The sequence below is a fragment of the Tupaia chinensis genome, unplaced genomic scaffold, assembly GCF_000334495.1.
Source record: "Tupaia chinensis unplaced genomic scaffold, TupChi_1.0 Scaffold138910_1, whole genome shotgun sequence".
In the NCBI taxonomy this organism is placed as follows: Eukaryota; Metazoa; Chordata; class Mammalia; order Scandentia; family Tupaiidae; genus Tupaia; species Tupaia belangeri.
Genome location: NW_006198801.1, coordinates 1,299,983 through 1,320,346, shown reverse-complemented (window position 1 = coordinate 1,320,346; position 20,364 = coordinate 1,299,983). Strand labels below are relative to the sequence as shown.

The 20,364-nt window shown below is 49.0% G+C and overlaps 1 protein-coding gene across 1 annotated transcript in view; it reads right to left on the bottom strand.

Moving 5' to 3' along the window:
- Positions 1–20,364, bottom strand: part of RYR1 (ryanodine receptor 1) — a 180,225-nt gene that overhangs the window by 137,856 nt on the left and 22,005 nt on the right. The window contains 18 exon segments of the mRNA XM_027765622.1: positions 1,405–1,570; positions 2,108–2,268; positions 3,116–3,248; positions 4,146–4,540; positions 6,704–6,912; positions 7,077–7,251; positions 8,452–8,654; positions 9,474–9,781; positions 10,848–10,931; positions 11,561–11,664; positions 11,812–11,916; positions 12,681–12,897; positions 14,068–14,260; positions 14,810–15,051; positions 15,465–15,598; positions 16,295–16,413; positions 16,499–16,594; positions 16,676–16,811. Coding sequence (XP_027621423.1) covers positions 1,405–1,570; positions 2,108–2,268; positions 3,116–3,248; positions 4,146–4,540; positions 6,704–6,912; positions 7,077–7,251; positions 8,452–8,654; positions 9,474–9,781; positions 10,848–10,931; positions 11,561–11,664; positions 11,812–11,916; positions 12,681–12,897; positions 14,068–14,260; positions 14,810–15,051; positions 15,465–15,598; positions 16,295–16,413; positions 16,499–16,594; positions 16,676–16,811 — 3,180 coding nt within the window.

Below are 20,364 nucleotides of genomic sequence, written 5' to 3'. Positions count from 1 at the left end.
GGCAAGGTATGCAGGACATAAGAATTGGAAAATTATTTGCTGAGAACATGTATGTTGATTGAGCCAATGCACAGTGTATTTTGGATGGAAAATTCATTTGTGTGTTGTGATGGTGTATAGTGAATTAATGTAGAGAATGAATAAATTTAAAATAAAATAAAATAAAATAGTAATAATAAAAAAAAAGACATTTTTGAGACAGCCAGACAAATTTGAAGAAATTTGCACATGGGTATTTAATGGTATATAGGAACTACCGGGTTGTGTGTGTGTGTGTGTTTACAGGAATAGTGGTATTGTGGTTATGCTTTTCAAAAGAACCTTTATCTTTTAAAGATATCTACTAAAAAGAGATGGAACTTTGTGATGTCTGCAGTTTGCTTCAAAGCCATCCAGCGGTTGAGAAAGGAAGTGCATAAAGATGGGACAAGATTGGCTGTGAGTGGGTGATGGGCAAAGTCGTGGAATGGCAGTTCATTATACTATTCCACTTCTGTACATTTTTTTAAAGAATTATTTTATTTAGCTTTATTTATTTATTTACTTACTTATTTTAATTTTACCAGAGAGGAAGAGAGAGAGAAGGAAAGTGAAAAAGCAAGCCGCCAGGTCCGGGACTCTAACCATGGTCAGCCATGTGGGAGTCCAAGGCCCTTAACTTCCACACCACCTGCCGGCCCTCACTTTTGTTCATTTTTTCAATTCTCCATTTAAAATAAAGTTTTATAAAACCTACCTTAGAAAGAGCAATGGACAGATGAGTGGATACCCAGGTAATAAAGACAGTCTACTAAATACTGGTGGTAGATTCTGTGTGGTAGGTACGTAAGAATTCACTGTACAGTCCTTCCCATTTTTGCTATATGCTTGCATTTTTTATGATAATATGTTGAAATAGAAAAGCCACCTTAGGGGGCCAGAAGGTGGTGTGGTGGTTAAGGGCACTGGACCCTCACATGGCCGACCAAGTCCTGGACCTGGTGGCTTGCTTTCTCACTTTATCTGTCTCTCTCCCTCTCTCTCTCTCTCTCTCTCTGCCCCTCTTGTCAAATTAAAATGAATAAATGAATAAAGTTAAATAAAATAATTCTTTAAAAAAAAAAAAAAAAAAAAAACTCACCTTAGGATTTTGACCATCCTAGGGTGTTCCCTGACTTGTGAAAAGGTACTGACCGGTGTCACCCAGCCCAGTCCTCCCTCTAAGGCAGTGCTGTCTCCTCCATTCTGGGCCTCAGGTTAATGGAAGGGTCAACTAGGTGGTTTCTCAGGGACTTTCTGAGGACAGACTAGGAGCTGTTTTGTCCTTTTTCTGTGGGGTCTGGCTTTCCGGGGCATCTCTAAGGGTTGTCCTGGGATGCCGGGACATGAGGATGCTATTGCTAAGATGCTGAGGGCTAGGCTCACCTGGAAAAAGGTGTTGCTCTCTTTGCCATTGGCCGTAAAGGTCATTAAGCCAGTGGCCAAGTCCACCAGACAGCCGATGACAAGGTCCGTGTGGCTGATCCGGCCCTGCTGCCCAGGGCTCACAAAGTCTCCGCCCCACACCATATAGCAGTTGCTGCACTTGAGGCTGGAAAGAATAGGAGTGGACACTGCATGGAACTTCAGCTGAGACACTCCAAGCCCTGGACCCCCTCTTCCCTGAGCTCCCAGAATCCCAGGCCCACAGATCTCCACCCCAAATGCCTACCACCTGCAGACCGGGACACTGAAACTCCTTGTACTTGACCCTGAGCCCCTCACACCTAGAACTTTCAGAAGCTGATGGAGGGTCCTAGAAGGAAGGGAAACTGGAGGAGAGGGGAGAAAAGAAGTCACATAGAAAGGAGAGAGAAAGATAAGACACAAAGGAAAAGAAAAGGAAAATAAATAGAAAAGAAGAAATAGGAAAAAAGGAGAAAAAAAAAGAGCAATTGGAGGAAAATGAACAGGAAGCGAGGAGGAAGGATACTTCTGGGCCAGGTGTCTAGCACTCCAGAGTTTTCTCCCGCTCCAGAAGGTGCCCGGGTCCCATAGCCAGGCCATCACAGAGCAGGAGGAGCTCCTGCCCCCTCCTGCCTGCCCCTTACCTCCCATAGTACCCACCCACATCCCTTTGTCCCAGTACCTGCTATGGACGTTGCCTTGCTCATCACCCATGGTCACCGTCACTGCCCGGACCTTGCTGAGGTCAAAGCTCATGTCGTGCTGATGGTAGTCAGGGGTGACCCAGCCCACCCACACGCAGCTCGGCTCCTGACCAGCGAAGACCCTCACGGAGTAATAGTACTGGGGACACAAAAGAATGACCAGTGGTCAGCCTGGAAGACAGGATCCCTCAGGGTCCTAAGAGTTTAGTAAGAAGTTGCTGGATTTGAGATCCCACCCTTTTGGGTCTACATCCCTCTGTTTCTATATGTCAGTGCATTTCTAGATTCAGGGACTCCATGGGAATATTTCATGATACTCCCACATTGGGTCCCTCCACAAGTACGGCAATGTAACAAATATTAGTTCAAAACAGCACTCACTCTTCCAAGGTCTACACAGGTTAGCGAACTCGCTTCATCCTTGGAACCACCCTATCAGGTAGGTATGCATCCCCATTTTACAAATGGGAAAATCCTTCCCCTTCCACAGCAGGGAAGGCATAGTACAGTGAAGTGACTCAGGTACAGGGCTCATGGTCCTAACCACTAGACTCTCTGTTTCATAAACTATCCCAGATTTGGGAAATCCCAAAACTATATTGGGATACTTGTCAATTTTTGTTCTCACAAATATGTTAATTACTAAATCTAGGGAATTTGATTTATTGTACATGGGTAAATGTTGGAACTCCAAATGTTGGAGTCCCAAGTCTATATTGGTTTATCCCTTAGATGTTAGGATCATTGGGAGTTATATCAGTATGCCTTACAGCTTCACTGTGCTCCCTGCCATTTTTAGGTCATTTGCTGTATGGATCTAAGGGTCTGAAAGGTTAACTGTGTGTGCTGTATGTTGGCAGTCTCTAAAGGACACTGCGTATCCCCAGGTATGGGTAGTTACTGGGGTTTGAAGCACTAAACTTGGAAATTTGGCAGTTTCCTGCTATGCTGGGGGAAAGAAAGTCTCCGAAGTTGGAGGTTCCCACCGTGGTGGTGTTGAGGATGATCTCAGGGTCATCGCGGTCATCAGCGGGTACCACGTCACGAGGAAGCCGGGGCAGAGTCGGTGTGGCTGGTGGCTGAGTCATCATGGCAACCTTCTTGGCCTTGAATAAGAACCTGGCGATTGGGAAGAGGCTGCCGTGAGAACCACCCTCCCTCTACAGCAGCACCCCCTACATCCACTGTTTAACTCATACCCTTCTAATACCCCAGGCCTCGCCTCCAGAGACAGGAAGTCAAGGCTCCCCCAGCCTAATTCGTTCTGGAGGTGCTATGCTCTGTGCCCGTGGGTGAAAGGTGCCTTCTGGGAATATGGGGGTCCCCTTTGAGGTACACAGTGGTTGACATTTCTCATATGCATTTCCCACGTGGATGCTAAACACATTTGGAAAAGGACAATTCTTTGTGTCATTGTCTTGTATACTTCAAGGTCTATAGAACCTTGGTGCCTCCCCCCAAAACTGTGATAACCAAAAATACCCCATCATTTCCAAACACCCGCCCTAGATACACAGAACTACATTAATTCTGTTTGAAAACTACTGCCATAACAGGGAAGATATTTAGTTTTAATTCAATACTTTCTGAAGGCTTTCCTTGAAATTAGTTTTCTTTTTTTTGGGGGGGGTATATCTGAGACACAGAAAGGACCCCAAGTTAGAAGAGCATTTGGTGTTCACTGCAATATCGTGGGGTACAGTAAATTCTCCACAGAACTAAAGTCCCTTCAGGGTCTGTGGTTAATAAAATCCATCTGGTGAAATCCTTTGGGGCCCACCAGGTAACTCAAGGACAGCAGTTTTCCATATGTATAGTAAGGCATCCCAATTTATAGTCTTGGACAAATTAGAGCATGCCAAGGAAGGAATGGGGTTTACTTGAGACATGATAGGACCTCTCAATATTCTGGTACAATTCTGACTCCACTTTCTGGTACAATTATTGAGGTTGACTAATCGAGCGTTCAGAGACAGACCCCTCCCAGACCCCACCCTGGACCCATCCTTGACTCACCCTCTCTTCTTGTTCTTCTCTGTGGTAGCATCCTTCTCATTCTCCGCCCTGACTGGCTGGGCCTCTACCCCAGCCTGTGGGGCACCCCCAGCCACACCCTCCTTGGCTGTGCCCTCTTTGCCGCTCTCGGCCTCACCCCAGCCTCCAGCTGAGCGGCGCATGTTTTCATAGTCAGGGTCAGGTTCTGCTGCCCTGGCCTCATCCTCAGCTGGGGGCTGCTGGCCAGGGGGTGCCAACGGGGTGGCCCCTGCAGTGCAGCGGAAATGCTGGTGGAACTGGACCGGAAGGCTGAGCCGGAGAAAGAGCATCTCCACTAGGCTGTTCTGGGAGCCCCATGTGCGGTGACTCAGGCGCAGGCAGGGAGGCGTGTCCACAGTGCCGTCCATGCGGGCCACCTGGGTTGGGAGGGGAAGCACTGAAGTGGGTGGGGTAGGCCAGGCCACCGGTCCTGGACCTGGACAGGACATGGAGCACCTGTGTGAGCCTTTGCCAAAGACTCTCCCTCCTCTGGGTGCAGTGTGCTTTCAGCACTCTGTCAGCCTTCGTCTGAGCACCTCATACAGTGGCAGCCCCGGTCATAGCCTGAAATCACATGGAGGAACTTCCTTTTTTTTTTCTTTCTCTTTAATTGCCAGAGTGTGTGTGCACTCACCAGAAAGAGAAAAAAACCTCTCCAATGGGGAACAGCCTTTTGGCAATCCCTTTCCTTCCATTTCTGCATTCTATCAGAAAAGGGGGGAGGAGACATTATTGCCCAAATTGACAAAATTTGAATATAAACTGAAAAGTGGGTAAGAGGATGTATCAATGTTACATTCCTGATACTCAGAACTATAAGGCATCATCTTGTTCTGAGGAAATGCACCATTGAAGTATTTAGGATTAAAGAGGCACAAAATCTCTTGGGACCAGCACTTAGCTTAATGGCTATATTGCTGGACTCCCACATAGTCGACTGCGGTTCGAGGCGCACCTCATACAGTGCGAGCCCCGGTCATAGCCTGAAATCACATGGAGGAACTTCCTTTTTTTTTTCTTTCTCTTTAATTGCCAGAGTGTGTGTGCACTCACCAGAAAGAGAAAAAAACCTCTCCAATGGGGCACAGCCTTTTGGCAATCCCTTTCCTTCCATTTCTGCATTCTATCAGAAAAGGGGGGAGGAGACATTATTGCCCAAATTGACAAAATTTGAATATAAACTGAAAAGTGGGTAAGAGGATGTATCAATGTTACATTCCTGATACTCAGAACTATAAGGCATCATCTTGTTCTGAGGAAATGCACCATTGAAGTATTTAGGATTAAAGAGGCACAAAATCTCTTGGGACCAGCACTTAGCTTAATGGCTATATTGCTGGACTCCCACATAGTCGACTGCGGTTCGAGTCCCGGACTCAGCGGCTTAAACTCACACCGGGTGCGTGTGCATGCATGCCCAAGATCCAGAGAGAGGAATGGAGGAGAAGGGATTGCGGCATGGCCATCCTCCCTGGGGGGTGATTTCTCACTTTCTGTCTCTCTGTCTCTCTGTCTCTCTCTGTCTTTCTGGCGAGCGCACATGCTCTATAGCAAAAATCTCTCCAAAAGAAGAAGAAGAAGAAAAAAAAAAAAAAAAAGAGGCACAAAATCTCCAACCTATTCTCAAATGGTTTAAGAAAGAGAGTGTATGGGGCTGGTGAGTGACCTGGAGGGTAAGGCACTCAATCCCACATGGCCAGTTCCACAGTTTGAGTCCCAGATCCGGCAGCTTAAACATCGCACTGGGTGTGTGTGCCTGCATGCCCGAAGTCCTGAGAGGCAAATGGAGAAGGAACTGCTGCATAACCATCACCCCCGGGCGGTGCGCTCTCACTTTCCCTTTCTCTCTGTCTCTCTCTGGCAAGCACATGCACCTGATAGAAAAAAAAAAAAAAGAAAAAAGAAAAGAAAAAAAAGTGTGTCCGAACAATGCCACAGATACAAACATCAGGCTCAGGGAGAGACGGTCACAAGCCCAAGGTCACACGGCTGGTAAGAGGCCACCTTCAGGTCTGTGAATCTCCAGTACCAGCTGAAGCTCAGCCACTTCCCAGGCTGAGAAAAGGACTGTCACTTGATCTACCTGGCATATGCATGGTCAGCGTCTGACCCTCAGATAAACTTTGGGAAAGAAAAGACACTGAAGTCTAAAAATTAAGATGCTTGAATTAATGAAGAGTTACTAAAAATAAATAAATGGAAACAAACGTATACAGGACAATGAGGAAGGAAGGCGCCAAAGGGACCCACGGATTGTTCTAAGACCAGACGGCTATAAAGATGAATTTCCCTTGGGGCCACTTAATCCAGCTTCTCTTCTGCCTTCCTCTGTTCTGTAAGAGAGGCATCTGGAACTCAGAAAGGTTATGATTTGCCGAAGTTATACCCCAAGGAGCAGCCCTGGGAGCCCATTATCCTGACACCCCATTCTACAGTTTCTGTGCTAACACGGAAGGACAGAGCAGCTCAGGAAAGAGAGCTGTGCAAAGAATGAGGTTTGGAGGCAGATTAGAAGGGACCGAATGTGGTCGGTTTCTCACCTCATAGTGAGGGTGCTCAAGGGGCACGGCCTCAAACTGGGGAAGGCTTTTGCTGAACCAGGTGGTGACTGGGCGCTGCATGTTGATAGCAAATGGCTCAAAGCCCTCCTGGAGGCCACAGATGGCAAAGAATCGTAGGGAGCTCACATCCTGGCCCAGGTTCAGGTGCCCCACCTGGCCAGGCCCCAGGCTGCAGACGGGCAGGAAGCCTGATGGGAAGAGATGAATGAGAAGGGGTAAAAGTAGGTAAAAGTAGGTGGGCAGGACAGGGATGGCCATGGAGGGTGGGTCCTGGGAGAGCTAGAGGCAAATGGGCAGTGTGGGGTCAGGTGAGATGGAGGAAAACCGGAAAGGGCATGTGAAGGGGTCTTACCGTCCCCAATCTCAATGTCCCGGAAGGCTGTCTCAGAGCCTGAGTCAGACATGAGGACTTCGCCGTTGAGAGTGAAGATGATGGTATTCTCTGTGAGGTCAATCATGCAGCCAACAACATCACCTGACTGCCAGGGACGTCCAAAAGGCTCACTGCCCAAGTGCCAACGCTGGCCCTGTGAGAAGGCCCAGGAAAGATGTGATGCAAAAAGACACAGAGAAAAACTGAGAGATACAGAAGTAGGGAGAGAGACATGTGAAGACACACATGCAAAGTGTCATGTTTAGGGCATGCGGTACAGCAGAAAGACCAGCCCACAGTGTCCCCATCTCTCCTCATATTTATGCTCATGATCCTTAGAATTTCCCCTTCCCCTAATCATGTTTCATTCCTCATCCTAGGTTCTCTGCTGTTGCCATAGCTGGGGTTGTTTAGATCACCAAAATGGGAGTCGGGGTTGGGGACATCAGCAAGTAGACAAATGGAAAGGAAAATAATTCGTTTCCCCTGTTCATACACATATATATCCACATATGTCCCTAGTATAGATAGTGGAATGAGATGGATGAGAAGTTGGATGTATAACTGGATGGACGAATAGATAAAAAGCTGAGCGTCTATATGAATTGATGCAGTGAAGAAAGAAAGTGTAGTAAATGCAGAGATAGAAAGATGGATAGATGGATGGATGGATGGATGGATGGATGGATGGATGGATGGAAAGATGGAAGGGTGGGTGAGTGGATGGATGGATAGATGGATGGATGGATGGATAGATGGATGGACAGATAGATAGATGGATGGGTAGATGGAAGGGTGGGTGAGTAGATGGATGGATGGGTGGATGGATGGATAGATGGATAGATGGATGGGTAGATGGAAGGGTGGGTGAGTGGATGGATGGATGGATGGGTGGATGGATGGATGGGTAGATGGAAGGGTGGGTGAGTGGATGGATGGATGGATGGGTGGATGAATGGATGGGTAGATGGAAGGGTGGGTGAGTGGATGGATAGATGGATAGATGGATGGGTAGATGTTAGGGTAGATGGATGGATGGATAGATGAATGGATGGATAGATGGAAGGGTGGATGGATGGATGGATGGATGGACAGATAGATAGATGGATGGGTAGATGGAAGGGTGGATGGATGGATGGATGGATGGATGGATGGTAGATAGATGGATGGGTGGATGGATATATGGGTAGATGGATAGATGGATGGGTAGATGGAAGGATAGATGGATGGATGAATGAGTAGTACCATAGGTTTAGGGATGGGTAGAGGAACACACAAATAAGCAGGGCTAGAGTGTATGAGCTATGGGAGGGACCACAGGGCCTGGCAGAGTGGAGACCAGGGAGGTACCCACACGGTGCCCATTGAAGACATAGGCCAGTTCATCAGCTCCCAGCTCTACGTCAGGCCGCAGCTCAGGCCTTGCCCAGCCCACTCGCATCTCGCCCGTGGTGACTGCCTCAAACTCGAAGTACCAGCGGCCACTCTGTACTGCATAGGATTTCTCTGCCCGGAAGATACGCACTCGGTCCCAGCGAGACTGGTTCTCCACCTGACCTACAAATGAGGGTAGGTGAAGTCAGAAGGGCTGATCAGGAAACAGTTCCCAGGATATTGAGAGGTTGGTAAGGGCTTTGGGAGAGGGGCAATTTCTTGGCATGGCAGGAGAATTGGAGAACCTCAGATAAGTTAGAGAGAAGTAGGAGGACCTACTGATAGACTCCCATCTCTTCAGCAGTAAGAGTTTTCAGAGAATAGAGACACTGACTTGAGACAGAGAGGGAGAAAGTGGGTTAGTGAACTGGTCAGGATTATGGTCTGGGGTTAAGATCAGTGTTTAGAATCAAGAGTTGAGAGCAGAATTGGGGAGTCAGGGTGAATTGGGGAGTCAGGGTCAGGGACAGAATAGAAATTCAGGTTGGGTCCAGGGATTTGGAAGTTGAGAGTTGGGGACCATGGCTGGAAATAGCAATCAAGGCTGGGATTGGAGTGAGGTTAGGGGTAGGGGTTACAGGCTGTCTAAACTCTTGGTCAAGGATTCCATATTGTAGTTGTAATCCAGAGAATAGGAGTTATGTGTCAAAGTTAGAGGTCAGGAATCAGGGTCAGTGTTAGTCTCACTAGGCTCCTGGTCTGGTGGTTCGATGTTGTAGCCACAGCCCAGGCAGAAATTGAGTCAGATCAGGTTGAGGGTTGGGGTCAGGGTAAGGGCTGGAGTTGGGAGAGAGGGTATCAGTTTTCACTGACCTCATCAATTTGCTAAATGATACAGATGTAGCCCATTCGAGGACTGAGCCTGGTCAGAGATCAAGGGTCAGGGGCTGGGGTCAGAGCCAAGGTAGGAGTCAGGGTCAGGGCCTGGGGGCCAGCACTCACTGGGTTCCTGGTCAGGCGGCTCAATGTTGTAGCCATAGCCTAGCAGGGTGCGCACGGCCTGGCAGAGGCTGTCCCGGTTGCTGCGCTTGGTGGCCTCGTCCAGCAGGCGGTAGGGCACGAGGCGAGGGTTTCGGCGTGCGGGGATGTCCTGCACAGCGCTGTAGCTCCAGCCCTGGGCCACGCGGTCTCGTGCCCACACATTGTGGCCATTCTCTGCCAGCCGATCCACCAGCGTCGTCTGGGCCGGTGTCAGCCGCACGTGGCTCAGGTCCAGTGGAGCCGGCTTGTACCCGTTGCTCATCATGTACCTGCAGGTGTGGCAAGGGCTTGGTAAGATGAGGCCCTCTCCACATCTGGGCTCTATGCTGCCGCACCTCAGCTTCTACCACTGTCACAGCAATGCCTGATCCTTAGCCTGGAGTTTGGAATTTCTGACCTTTGATCTCCAATATCACTCTGGCCCCCGACCCTGGGTCTATGACTCCTTAAAATGGGGGTTGAATTCCCTAACCTCTGATCCCAGGATCCTGTGACCCCTGGCAAGGGATGTGGCACCATTGATCTTTGGCCTCTCTGTCCTTTTCATCTTTAGTTTGGGGAGCCTGATGTCTGACCTAGGAACTGTGTCTGACCTTTCACCTCTAGCTATGCATTTTTCAACTTTTTTTTTTTTTTGGAGAGATTTTTTTTTTGCTATAGAGCGCATGTGCTCGCCAGAAAGACAGAGAGAGACAGAGAGACAGAAAGTGAGAAATCCCCCCCCCAGGGTGATGGCCATGCCACAATCCCTTCTCCTCTATTCTCCTCTCAGGATCTTGGGCACACACGCACACGCGCCCAGTGTGAGTTTAAGCCACTGGGTCCGGGACTCGAACCACGGTTGACTACATGGGAGTCCAGCAACATAGCCATTCTGCCAACTGTTGGTCCCATGCAGTTTTCAACTTCTGACCCCAGACCCAATTACTCCCAATTTCTGGCTTTGTAGCCTTTGATCTCTGAACTCAGGACCCCAGTCTCCCACCTATAATTCTGGGGTCCCCAACAACTTCTAGATTCTCCTCTTGTACCACTAACCCCTGGCCTCTAACATGGAGATGTTACCTCTGCTTTCTCACTTTCCCCAACTCCACAGCTGACCCTCACCTTGGATCCTAGACTCACTCCCAAGTTTTCTCTCTGGAGCTTCTAACTCCTCAGTCCTGGACACTCACCTTTGCCTCCAAAGCCCTGACCCCTGACCCTATGACCTTCACCCTAACCCATGGCCCCTTCATCTCTGACCTCAGCCTCCTCACCCCTCCCCATGCTCACCACAGCATCCCTAGCAGCCCACTCTACTCCCCAGACAGGGTCCCGGCTGCCCACACTCACGTCTTAGGGAGTTTTGTCTTCTTCAGGTTGTCCTCAGCCTTCTCATCTGCCATGCCCACATGGCAGCCCAGCGCCAGTAGGGTCCTTGCCAGGGAGAGTGGGATGTGAAGGGATCAGGTCACACCCCACAGAGCTTCCTGCCCCAGGCCCCTCCTCCCCTAGCCTCTGTCATTTTTCTCTGGCTCTCTCTACATCTCTTACTCTGAGTGTCCCTGCCCTGTCCCCATCTCTCAGTCTTGGTCTGTCTATGACTCCTGTCTTTCCCTGTTGCTTTGTCTCTGTATTTCTGTGTCCATCTTCTCCTGTCTGCCTCTTGCTGTCTCCTTTTGTATTTCTCTCTCTTCCCATTTCTGCCTTTCTCTCATTGACCATTTCTCTTTTAACCTCTGTCTGTCTCTCTTTTTTGTGTTCTAGTATTTCTTTCTTCCATGAGCAAGAGAGACAGCATCCCCTTCACGGTTACAGTGCTGCGAGGCATGCCTGTGTTCAGCCAGCCCTGGCATATGAGTGCCTGGTGTACTCAGCGAGGTCTCCACACTTGAACTGGAAGCCTTCCCATGTGGGAGAGCATCATGTAGCAGAGCATCATGTCTCACTGATGCTGTCTGGCCCCCTGTCTCTCTCTTTCTCATCTCTCTGTAAGTCTCCACCCCACTCCCCCATCTCTCCTTGCCCTCCACCAACCAGCACTCAGCCCCACCAGGACCCCTCACTTGAGTGTCTCCCCCGACATCTGCAGGTTGTAATTCCTCTCGGGCTCTGGTAGACTGTGGAAGTCCACAAGACACGGGTGCAGCCGCCTGTTGTCATCCCGAACCTAGAGGAACCCTGGGGTCAACTCCTTTGTTTCCCCTCCCTTCCCCCAGCACGCTCAGATTGTGACCTCTGACTTCCACCCCTTAGTTCTGTCACTAGCATCCCAGAGACCACAGTGCCCTAAAGTGCCTCCTCCAGGTGCCCTCACCGGGCCGTAGGTCCAGCCCTGCTCGATGCGGGTCAGTGCCCAGAGCTCGTGGATGTTCTCGGCCAGCTTCTCCCGAATGCGCTCCAAGTGGGGAGGCAGGACAATCTGGGGACAGAGGACATGTGTGAAGTTCCTGAGACTGCCCTCATTCACCTCCCCGATGACCCCTCTGCCCAAGAACATATATGAAGCCTGGACAAGCTCTCCCAGCACCTCCTTTAGTGATACTCTCCTCCCCATCCCTTGCTTTGACCCCAGGGTTGATGTCAAGATGAATCAAGACTTTGCCTCCACAGAATTAAGGCATCAGTTGAGCTAGGTCTGCTGCCTGGGGGCTGGGGGTTCCAGGGGGCAGGGGCTGGAGCTGCCTCAGTCTCCGCCAATCTCCCAGCTCCCCCAGCTCAGAACCACTGCCTTAACCACTGGCCATAGAGCTGGTCCCATGAGCTTTTTGAAGCCCCTTATATGTTCATTCCCTCCTGGAGGGGGATACCTGGAGGGAAAGTGGGGAGTGCAGTTTGAGATCTGAGGAGTGTGAGAGGCCTGATATGGAAGAGGTGCCCAAGACATTGTAGTAGAAAAGAACACAGGCTTCCGAATCAGACCTGGGTTCCAATCTGCTGTGTGACAAGCACAGGTTACTTAACCTCTCTTGGCCTCACTTTCCTCAACGGTAAATCAAGGGCAAGAACAATGCTTTATTATGGGGTTATAGGGAGGACTCTCTGAGAGGGAATCCTTTGCCTCCTCTGCGTCTCAGTTTCTCCATCTTTTGACCAATGACTTTCCCAGCTTCCAGCTCAGCCTCCATCTCTCTCATGCCTAAGACAGTCTGCCTCACCAGAAAACCCTTGCAGGGCAGGCAGTACCTGGACGGTGTCCACAGGGCATGGCACAAAGTCAGTGTGTGAGAGGCAGCGGCTGGGGCCCACCAGGTGGGGTCCTCGAGGCCCCTCCCGGCGATACTCCTTGATAGGTTCGAGATGGAGTCGTTCTCGAGGGAGCACAGCCTCATGGCATGGGGCGTAGCCAGGTGGGGGCAGGAACTTGAATTCACCATGCCGGCCACCAAGGAGGAACCGCACCCTGGGACAGGAGAATGGGCATCATTGGGGGAAATCACAGGGGAGAGTTTGTGGTCAATGTGGGTATGGAACAATTCTGCGATCGATGGAAGGTTCTGGGGAGACTTGAGGTCACAGAGCAGTCAGAATCATGGAGGCTGTTTGGGAGTCAGAAAGGAAAGTCTAGAATCAAAAATGTCATAAGGGAATCTCACTGGAGGATCAAAAAGGAAATGGGGGTCATCAGGGAGTTAGAGCGGGAAGGCCTGCAGTTATTAAAAAAGAGTTCTGATTGTTACAAGGTTATAAGAAGGTCATTTGGGGGACCAGCAGTTGGCGTAATGGCTATATTGCTGGACTCCCGTATAGTCGACTGCAGTTCGAGCCCCAGATCCAGTGGCTTAAACTCATGCTGGGCACGTGTGCGTGTGTGCCCAAGATCCCAAGAGGAAAATGGAGGAGAAGGGATTTTGGCCTGGCCATCCCCCCTGGTAGGGTGATTTCTCACTTTCTGTCTGTCTGTCTCTCTGTCTTTCTGGAGAGCACATGTGCCCTATAGCAAAAATCTCTCAAAAAATAAGGCCCTTTGGAGCAGACCCCAAGTCAACAGAGTATTCAGAGATATTAAAAGATTTAGGGGAGACCAAAAAAAGAGTAATTTCCTTTAGAAGTCACTGAGAGTCTGTTATAATTATAAAGTCACCATAACTTCCACTGAAGTTATATAACTTCAGAGAGCATTGGGGTCATTGGGAAAGGATTGGGTCATGGAGAAGTCTTTGAAATAACTAAGGTTGTGGGTCACCGGTGAAGTCTGGGCCTACTGAGAGGTCATTGGGAGACTATGAAATTACTGGAAGAGTCTGAGGCCATTGAGAGGTCACTGCAAGAGTCTTGGGTCATTGGAAGACTGCTGGGAGAGTGTGAGGTCATTACAAGGTCATTGTAAGATTCTAGAGTCACTAGAGGTCATTGGAAGGACATGGGGCTGGGGCAAATCTGAGGTTATTAAGAGAGTTTGGGATTATGCAGAGGTCTCTGGGACCTTCATGTGGAAGTGCTGACCACCTGGCAGTCCTGAGGGTAGGCTGCTATGTCCTGGCCTCATAGGAGGCTGTGGAGGAACTGGGGAAGCTGTCTTGGGTCAGTCTCAGGTCTTATGACTAGCAGTGGTACTGGGGCACATCCTCACTTGACACCAGCTGAGAAGCTGACGACAGGGAAGAAGAGCCCGTCAAGGTTGAAGGCCTCAAAGACACCCTGCACGGGGCAGCCATTGATGCGGAAGGAGATGGATGGCACGCTGAGGTCCAGGCAGCAGCTGACCACATCCTCAGGAGCCAGGAGGTGCTGCCCTGGGGAAGTCACCGGCCGTGCCACATGTCCTGCACCAGGGTAACCAGAGAGAAGTCAGAAGTCAGAGGTCCCATAGAACCAATGCTATCAAGAGACAGTGGCAAATATGGAAGGATCCTGTAAGACTGGATTTTGGAAACCCTAAGGACAAGTGTCCTATAGCTCTGAAATTAGGCCAGAGGTTAAGGGCTCCCTGATGTTAGGATCCTGCAAGCTATGAGGTCAGAAAGTCAAGTCCTCCTGAAGTTTGGATTGTAGAACCTTTGGGGTCAGAAGTCAAATATCAGAGGTCATAATAATCTAAGCAGTCCTCTGATGTTCATAGAATCAGAGGTCATACCTCTTCCGGGATTAGAATTCTGGCGGTTATGAGGAAATCAGTCAAGAATAATATTCTGGAAGTTCTAGGGTTAGGGTCTTGGGAAATGAGGAGCAGTGAGGTCAAAGTTAGCCTCTTAGAGAGAACAGGATCCTAAGAACCCCAAGGTGTGTAGTCAGAGTCTTGGAAATTCTGGGGTCAATGGTCAGGGGTGTGGGTCCCCTGGAAGGGTGCGGGTCCCCTGGAAGGGTACAAGTACCTGTCCAGAGATGCAGTCCATCAAAGCCGTAGGAATAGAGGTCATCGCCGACCCCGTTGCCGCCCCAGCCCTCGCCGCCCCCAGGGTAGGGGCTGTAGCCCTCGGTGAGGGCCCAGCCTACCCGCAGGTGGGTGGCCTGAGCTGTCAGGAATGGAACCACCTCGTCCACCATCACCTCAAAGTACCATTTGCCGTACTGCGTGGAGCCCTCTGCTCGGCCCACAAAAATGTTGGGGCGGATGCTGTGGGAGACAGGACAGGAGAGGGTAATGAGAAAGTGATGGAGAGGAGAGCCAGGGTGATGGGAGGGAGAGAAAGGGAGACAGGGAGATGGAGAGACATCGGAAGACAGAGAAGGGAGATATAGGAGAACAACAAGGAGAAAGATATGGAAGAGAAAGAGACAGAAACAGGCAAATATAGAAAGAGAAAATGCAGAGAGAGAGAGAGAGAGAGAGAGGCAGAAATGGAGCCAGGAAGAGAGAACAAGAGGACTGGGCGCCAAGACTGAGTTGGGGCAAAAGTAGTCACAGGTGAGGACTGGGCATTACTCATAGGGTGCGAGGTAGAGGAAGGGACAGACATCAGGCCTGGAGTCTAAGTAGGGACAGAGTTGACAGATTTGAGCTCTGGGCTCAGGGGTTAGGAGCCAGACCTGGTGACATAGTTGATGAGGTTTGTCTGCAGCAGAAGCTCACGGCCGGGGAGCAAGTTCTCGGTAATGAGATCTTGGTTGGAGCGTACGGCTACACCATTGCACACACACAGGGAGCATAGCACATCCAGGACCTGGAGGTCAAGGTCAGAGGTCAAGGGACGTTAGGGTACTAGGAAAAGCGTGTCTGGAAGGACCAGGGTGGGAAACTAGAAAGAAAGGAGGGTGAATCAGGACAGGATATGGGGCTTTTGACTGTGAGGAGGTAGTGAGAATGGAAGGCTAGTGAGTGACAGAGAAAAATCAGGAGTCAAAGAAGATCTGACAGGTTGAGAAGACACATGGGTTGGGCTAAGGCATCAGCAATGGAAGAAAGGAGAGATTGGAGTAGTAAGTTAGCGGTCAGATGGGGGAGTGAGGAGTCAGCGAGGGACATAGGAATCAAGCTGAGGCTTTAGGTCAGCAGGGGGTGGGTCTTCAGGGACAGGTTGATCATGTAAATACAGGAAGTAGTTAGAAGGCAACAGGAAGCTGCAGGCCCTTTAGCAAACTGCAGAGTATATACACGGCCCACCTAAAGTTTATAAAATTTGAAATGTTAAAAAATATTTTAGAGATTTAATGAAGCACATCTGTGGTTTAGAATCAATTTAAGAGCCAAGAGTTTGAGATCTTCACGATGGAAGAGAAGTACATAGGACTAGAGTCCAGGTAGGAGATGAGCTGAAGGAGGGGGAATGGGAGGAATGGAGTAAGCAGAGTTCTGGGGCCATGGGGGAGAAGTCAGGGTTCAGAGTTCAGAGAAGGGATGTCAGGGGTAAGGGGCCGACCTTGTGGTTCCTCCCATGCTTGTCCAGGAGGGAGATGATGGACTTGATGTGGTTCTCCTGGATGATGTTCAGGACCTCAGGACTCTCAATCAGGACACAGTACAGCACCTCCAGGATGCCTGTCCAGTGCCAGAGAGAGAGGGGAAGTAGCCATGGCCCTCCCTTCCCCCAAGCCCCTATCCCGCTGCCCCTGCGTTCTCCTACCAGACGAGGCCTCCAGTCGATCCAGCTTGCTGACCAGCCAGTCCAAGTTGGTGGAGAAGAGGGCACAGTTGGTACGATTGCCACGGATCAGAGATGCTGAGGATGGCAGAGGGGTCAGACACAATGAGACTGGGGGTCTGGGGTGCTCTTGAGGGAGTCAGGATTGAGGCCCCTTACCCAGGAGTTCATAGAGTAGGTTCACAATCTCTTTCCAAGACTCAGCTGCCTCCTCTCCTGCAAATTCAGCAAAGTGGGCAGCAGTGGTGTAGACATTTAGGCGGTCGATGCAATTCAGGACCAGGGAGAGCATCCCCTGGGGTAGGGAAAACAAGGAGGTCACCACAGGAGCCCCAGACCTGCCTTCCTTGTCTGTCTTGGATTTACTAATTCAACAAATAGTTGTGGGATCCCAGATCTAAACCAGCCCCTTTTCAAGCTCCGTGTCCCCAGTCAGGCCAGTCTCTCTCCTTTCTTCCTTGGTTCCCCAAATCTGCCCTTGTCCTCCCTGCTCTATACCCAACATAACACATCCTTACTAACATCAGGACTGAATTCGTGCTGCCTCTTCCCTCAAATTTCTCTCCATCCCACTTATTCCAAAGCACCCTACTCCTGGTCCCAACTGACCAAGCTCACTCTCCAGACCAACCATTGGATAAACAGATAGATATTGCTTTCTCTCTTTTTTTAAACCATTATTTATTTTATTTTATTTTAAAATTTGCTATAGGGAGTGTGTGCACACCAGAAAGAGATCGAGAGAAAGAGAGGGAAAGTGAGAAAGCAAGCTGCCAGGTCTAGGATTCGAACCATGGTTGACCACATGGGAGTCCAGTGCCTTAACCACCATGCCACCTGCTGGCCCCACTTTCTCTTTTGTACATCTTCATCTTCTCCCCTCTTATACTGTGCATTATAGCACACAAGCAGAAAAGCATATACAACATACACAATCGATGCCCAAACATTTTCATCAACGGATCGTTACAAAACCTTGTTTAATGTGTGTTTCTACTTAAACACTGATATACTATATATTGTTGACTCATTAGCATTCCACTTACAGCCAACAGCACCATCACTCATGCCCGTATGAAGCTCAGCTAACACGTATTTGAGTAAGGAACTGCAGTAAAGCACATCATAGCCTTCCTGCACTTAGGAACACTAGCCAGCACTTATGCCCTTCACTTGGGGACCATTTTAAACAGTACAATAAAAAAAAAATTAAAAAAAAGGCAGGACCAAAATGCCAAAAATGTGGCACTAAATATACAGGGAAATGGGCACATGTTTAGGTTGAGAGCCAAAGCAGGAAGCAGAGCTCTGTCCCTTTACCCATGACTAGGATCATGACCATCAGATGACTCAAATTTTCTAGCAGCTTGTGGAGGTCCACAAGAGACCATGAAAGCACTATACCTCCTGGGGCCAGCAGGTTGTGTAGTGGTTAAGGCACTGGATCCCATATGGCTAACTGCAGTTTAAGCACAGGACCTTGTGGCCTGAAAAACACACCAGGTGTGTGTGCAAGTGTGACCAAAACCCTAAGAGGAAACTGGAGGAGAAGGGACTGTGGCATGGCCATCCCCCCTGGAGGGTGATTTCTCACTTTCCCTTTTCTCTATCTCTGGCAAACACATGTACCCTATGGCCAAAAATAAATAAATTAGTAAAAAGAAAAAGAAAAAAGAAAGCACTACAGGTCTTGATTCTGGGGTTACAAGTAAATTTCAGCAAGCAGAATAATTTGCAAATACAGAATCCACCAGTAATGAGGTATACAGTTTAACAAATAAATCCAAAGAACACCCATATAGCCACAACCCAGGTCCAGAAAGAGAACACTGCTGGCCACTCAGAAGCCCCCTGATGCCTCCCTTGTCCCGCTGGAGGTAACCAACATCCTAACATTTAAGGAATGCCTTCCTTGCTTTTTTTACTTATGTGTCAAAAAAATAATCTACTTGAGTTTTGCCTGTTTTTAAACTTGGGATATACTTTCAAGAAGTTTGTAGAAAAAGGGAATTAACGTATGGGTTTATTTTGGTGCAAAGAAAAAATTAACTCATGCATAGTTTTATTTTCATAGTATGCATTTTCCATGAACTTTATTAAGACCCCTAGTACATTAAGAACAGTATTCCTTTATATATGGATTCTTTTATAAAAATTTATTTATTTATTTATCTACTTAATTGTTGTGATTTTCAAGTCGCCAGTTCTGGGACTTGAACTATAGTCAATCATGTAAGAATCAAGTGCCTTAACTACCACACCACCTGCTGGCCCCTATACATGGATTCTTTTGCTCAGAATTATGTTTCAAGATTCAAGCACATCAGGGAACCAGCAGTTAGCGTAATAGCTATGTCGCTGGACTCCCACGTAGTCGACCGCGGTTCGAGTCCCGGACCCGGTGGCTTAGACTCACACCGGGCGCGTGTGCATACGTGCCCAAGATCCAGAGAGGAGAATGGAGGAGAAGGGATTGTGGCGTGGCAATCTCCCCTGGGTGTGATTTCTTGCTTTCTGTCTCTCTGTCTCTCTCTGTCCTTCTGGCGAGCACACGCGTCCTATAGCAAAAACCTCTCAAAAAAAAAGATTCAAGCACATGGGACCAGTAGTTGGCATAATGGCTATGTGGCTTGACTCCCATGTAGTTGACTACAGTTCAAATCCCGGACCTGGTGGCTTAAACTCATGCTGGGTGCATGTGCGTGCATGCCCAAGAGCCCAAGAGAAGAAGGAGGAAGAAGGGATTGTCTTGTGGTCATCCCCCTGGGTGTAGGGGGGGTGATTTCTCGCTTTCTGTCTCTCTGTCTCTCTGGCAAGTGTACATGGCTACATGTGGCTGTAGCCTGTTTTCATTCTCACTTTCACTGTTGAGTAATAGTCCATGGTATGGATATGCCGCATATGTGGGCCCATTCTGGTATTGGTGGACACTTAGGCTCTTTCTTTCATTTTCCTTCCTTCCCTTTCTTTCTTTTTTTATTTTTAAGAGAGAGTGAGAGAGAGAGATTTCTGCTACAAGCGTGTGTGTTCACCAGAGAGACAGAAAGCAAGAATCCACCCCCTGAGGGAATGGCCACGCCATAATCCCTCCTCCTCCATTCTCCTCTCAGGGTTTTGGGCATGCATGCACACACTTCTGGCATGAGTTTTAAGCCACCAAGTCTGGGGCTCAAACCATAGTCGACTAAGTGAGAGTCATGTGACATAACCTGGCGGGGCCATGCAGACAACACAAGCTGGTAAAGAGGCTGCCTCCTATGTCTAAAGGCAAACCCTGGACTGGGAAGAAACTGCAAGGCAAGGCCCAGTTTACGAGCACCCCTCCCCTCATTGTGTTGCTGTACTGGCCTGTACTCAATTTCTCTGCCGTGAGCTTTACTGTTATTACGGTACCCTGCAGGGGTAAAATATCACCCCCAACCATTACAATAAAGCCAATTAGTGATCTTGTAGGAATGTGGGTTCCTAAGACAGGCATGGGAAGGCCAGGAAGTTTGAGACTCCCCCACCTGTCTGTTTTAAGCCAAAATTAATATATGTTAAGGTTAAGTTAGTATAAGCCAAATTAGCATTAGTAGCATATGAAAACTAAGTTAGTTTAAGGCTAGTTTTATGTAAATACCCCTTATTAAAGCTACAGGCCAAAGTTAACTCATGCTAGACAAAGTTAGCACATTCACCCAGAGATAAAACAAAAGAACTCGAGAACCAGCAGTTAGTGTAATGGCTATGTCGCTGGACTCCCACGTAGTCGACCGCGGTTCGTGTCCCGGACCTGGTGGCTTAAAACTCACGCCGGACGCGTGTGCGTGCGTGCCCAAGATCCCGAGAGGAGAATGGAGGAGAAG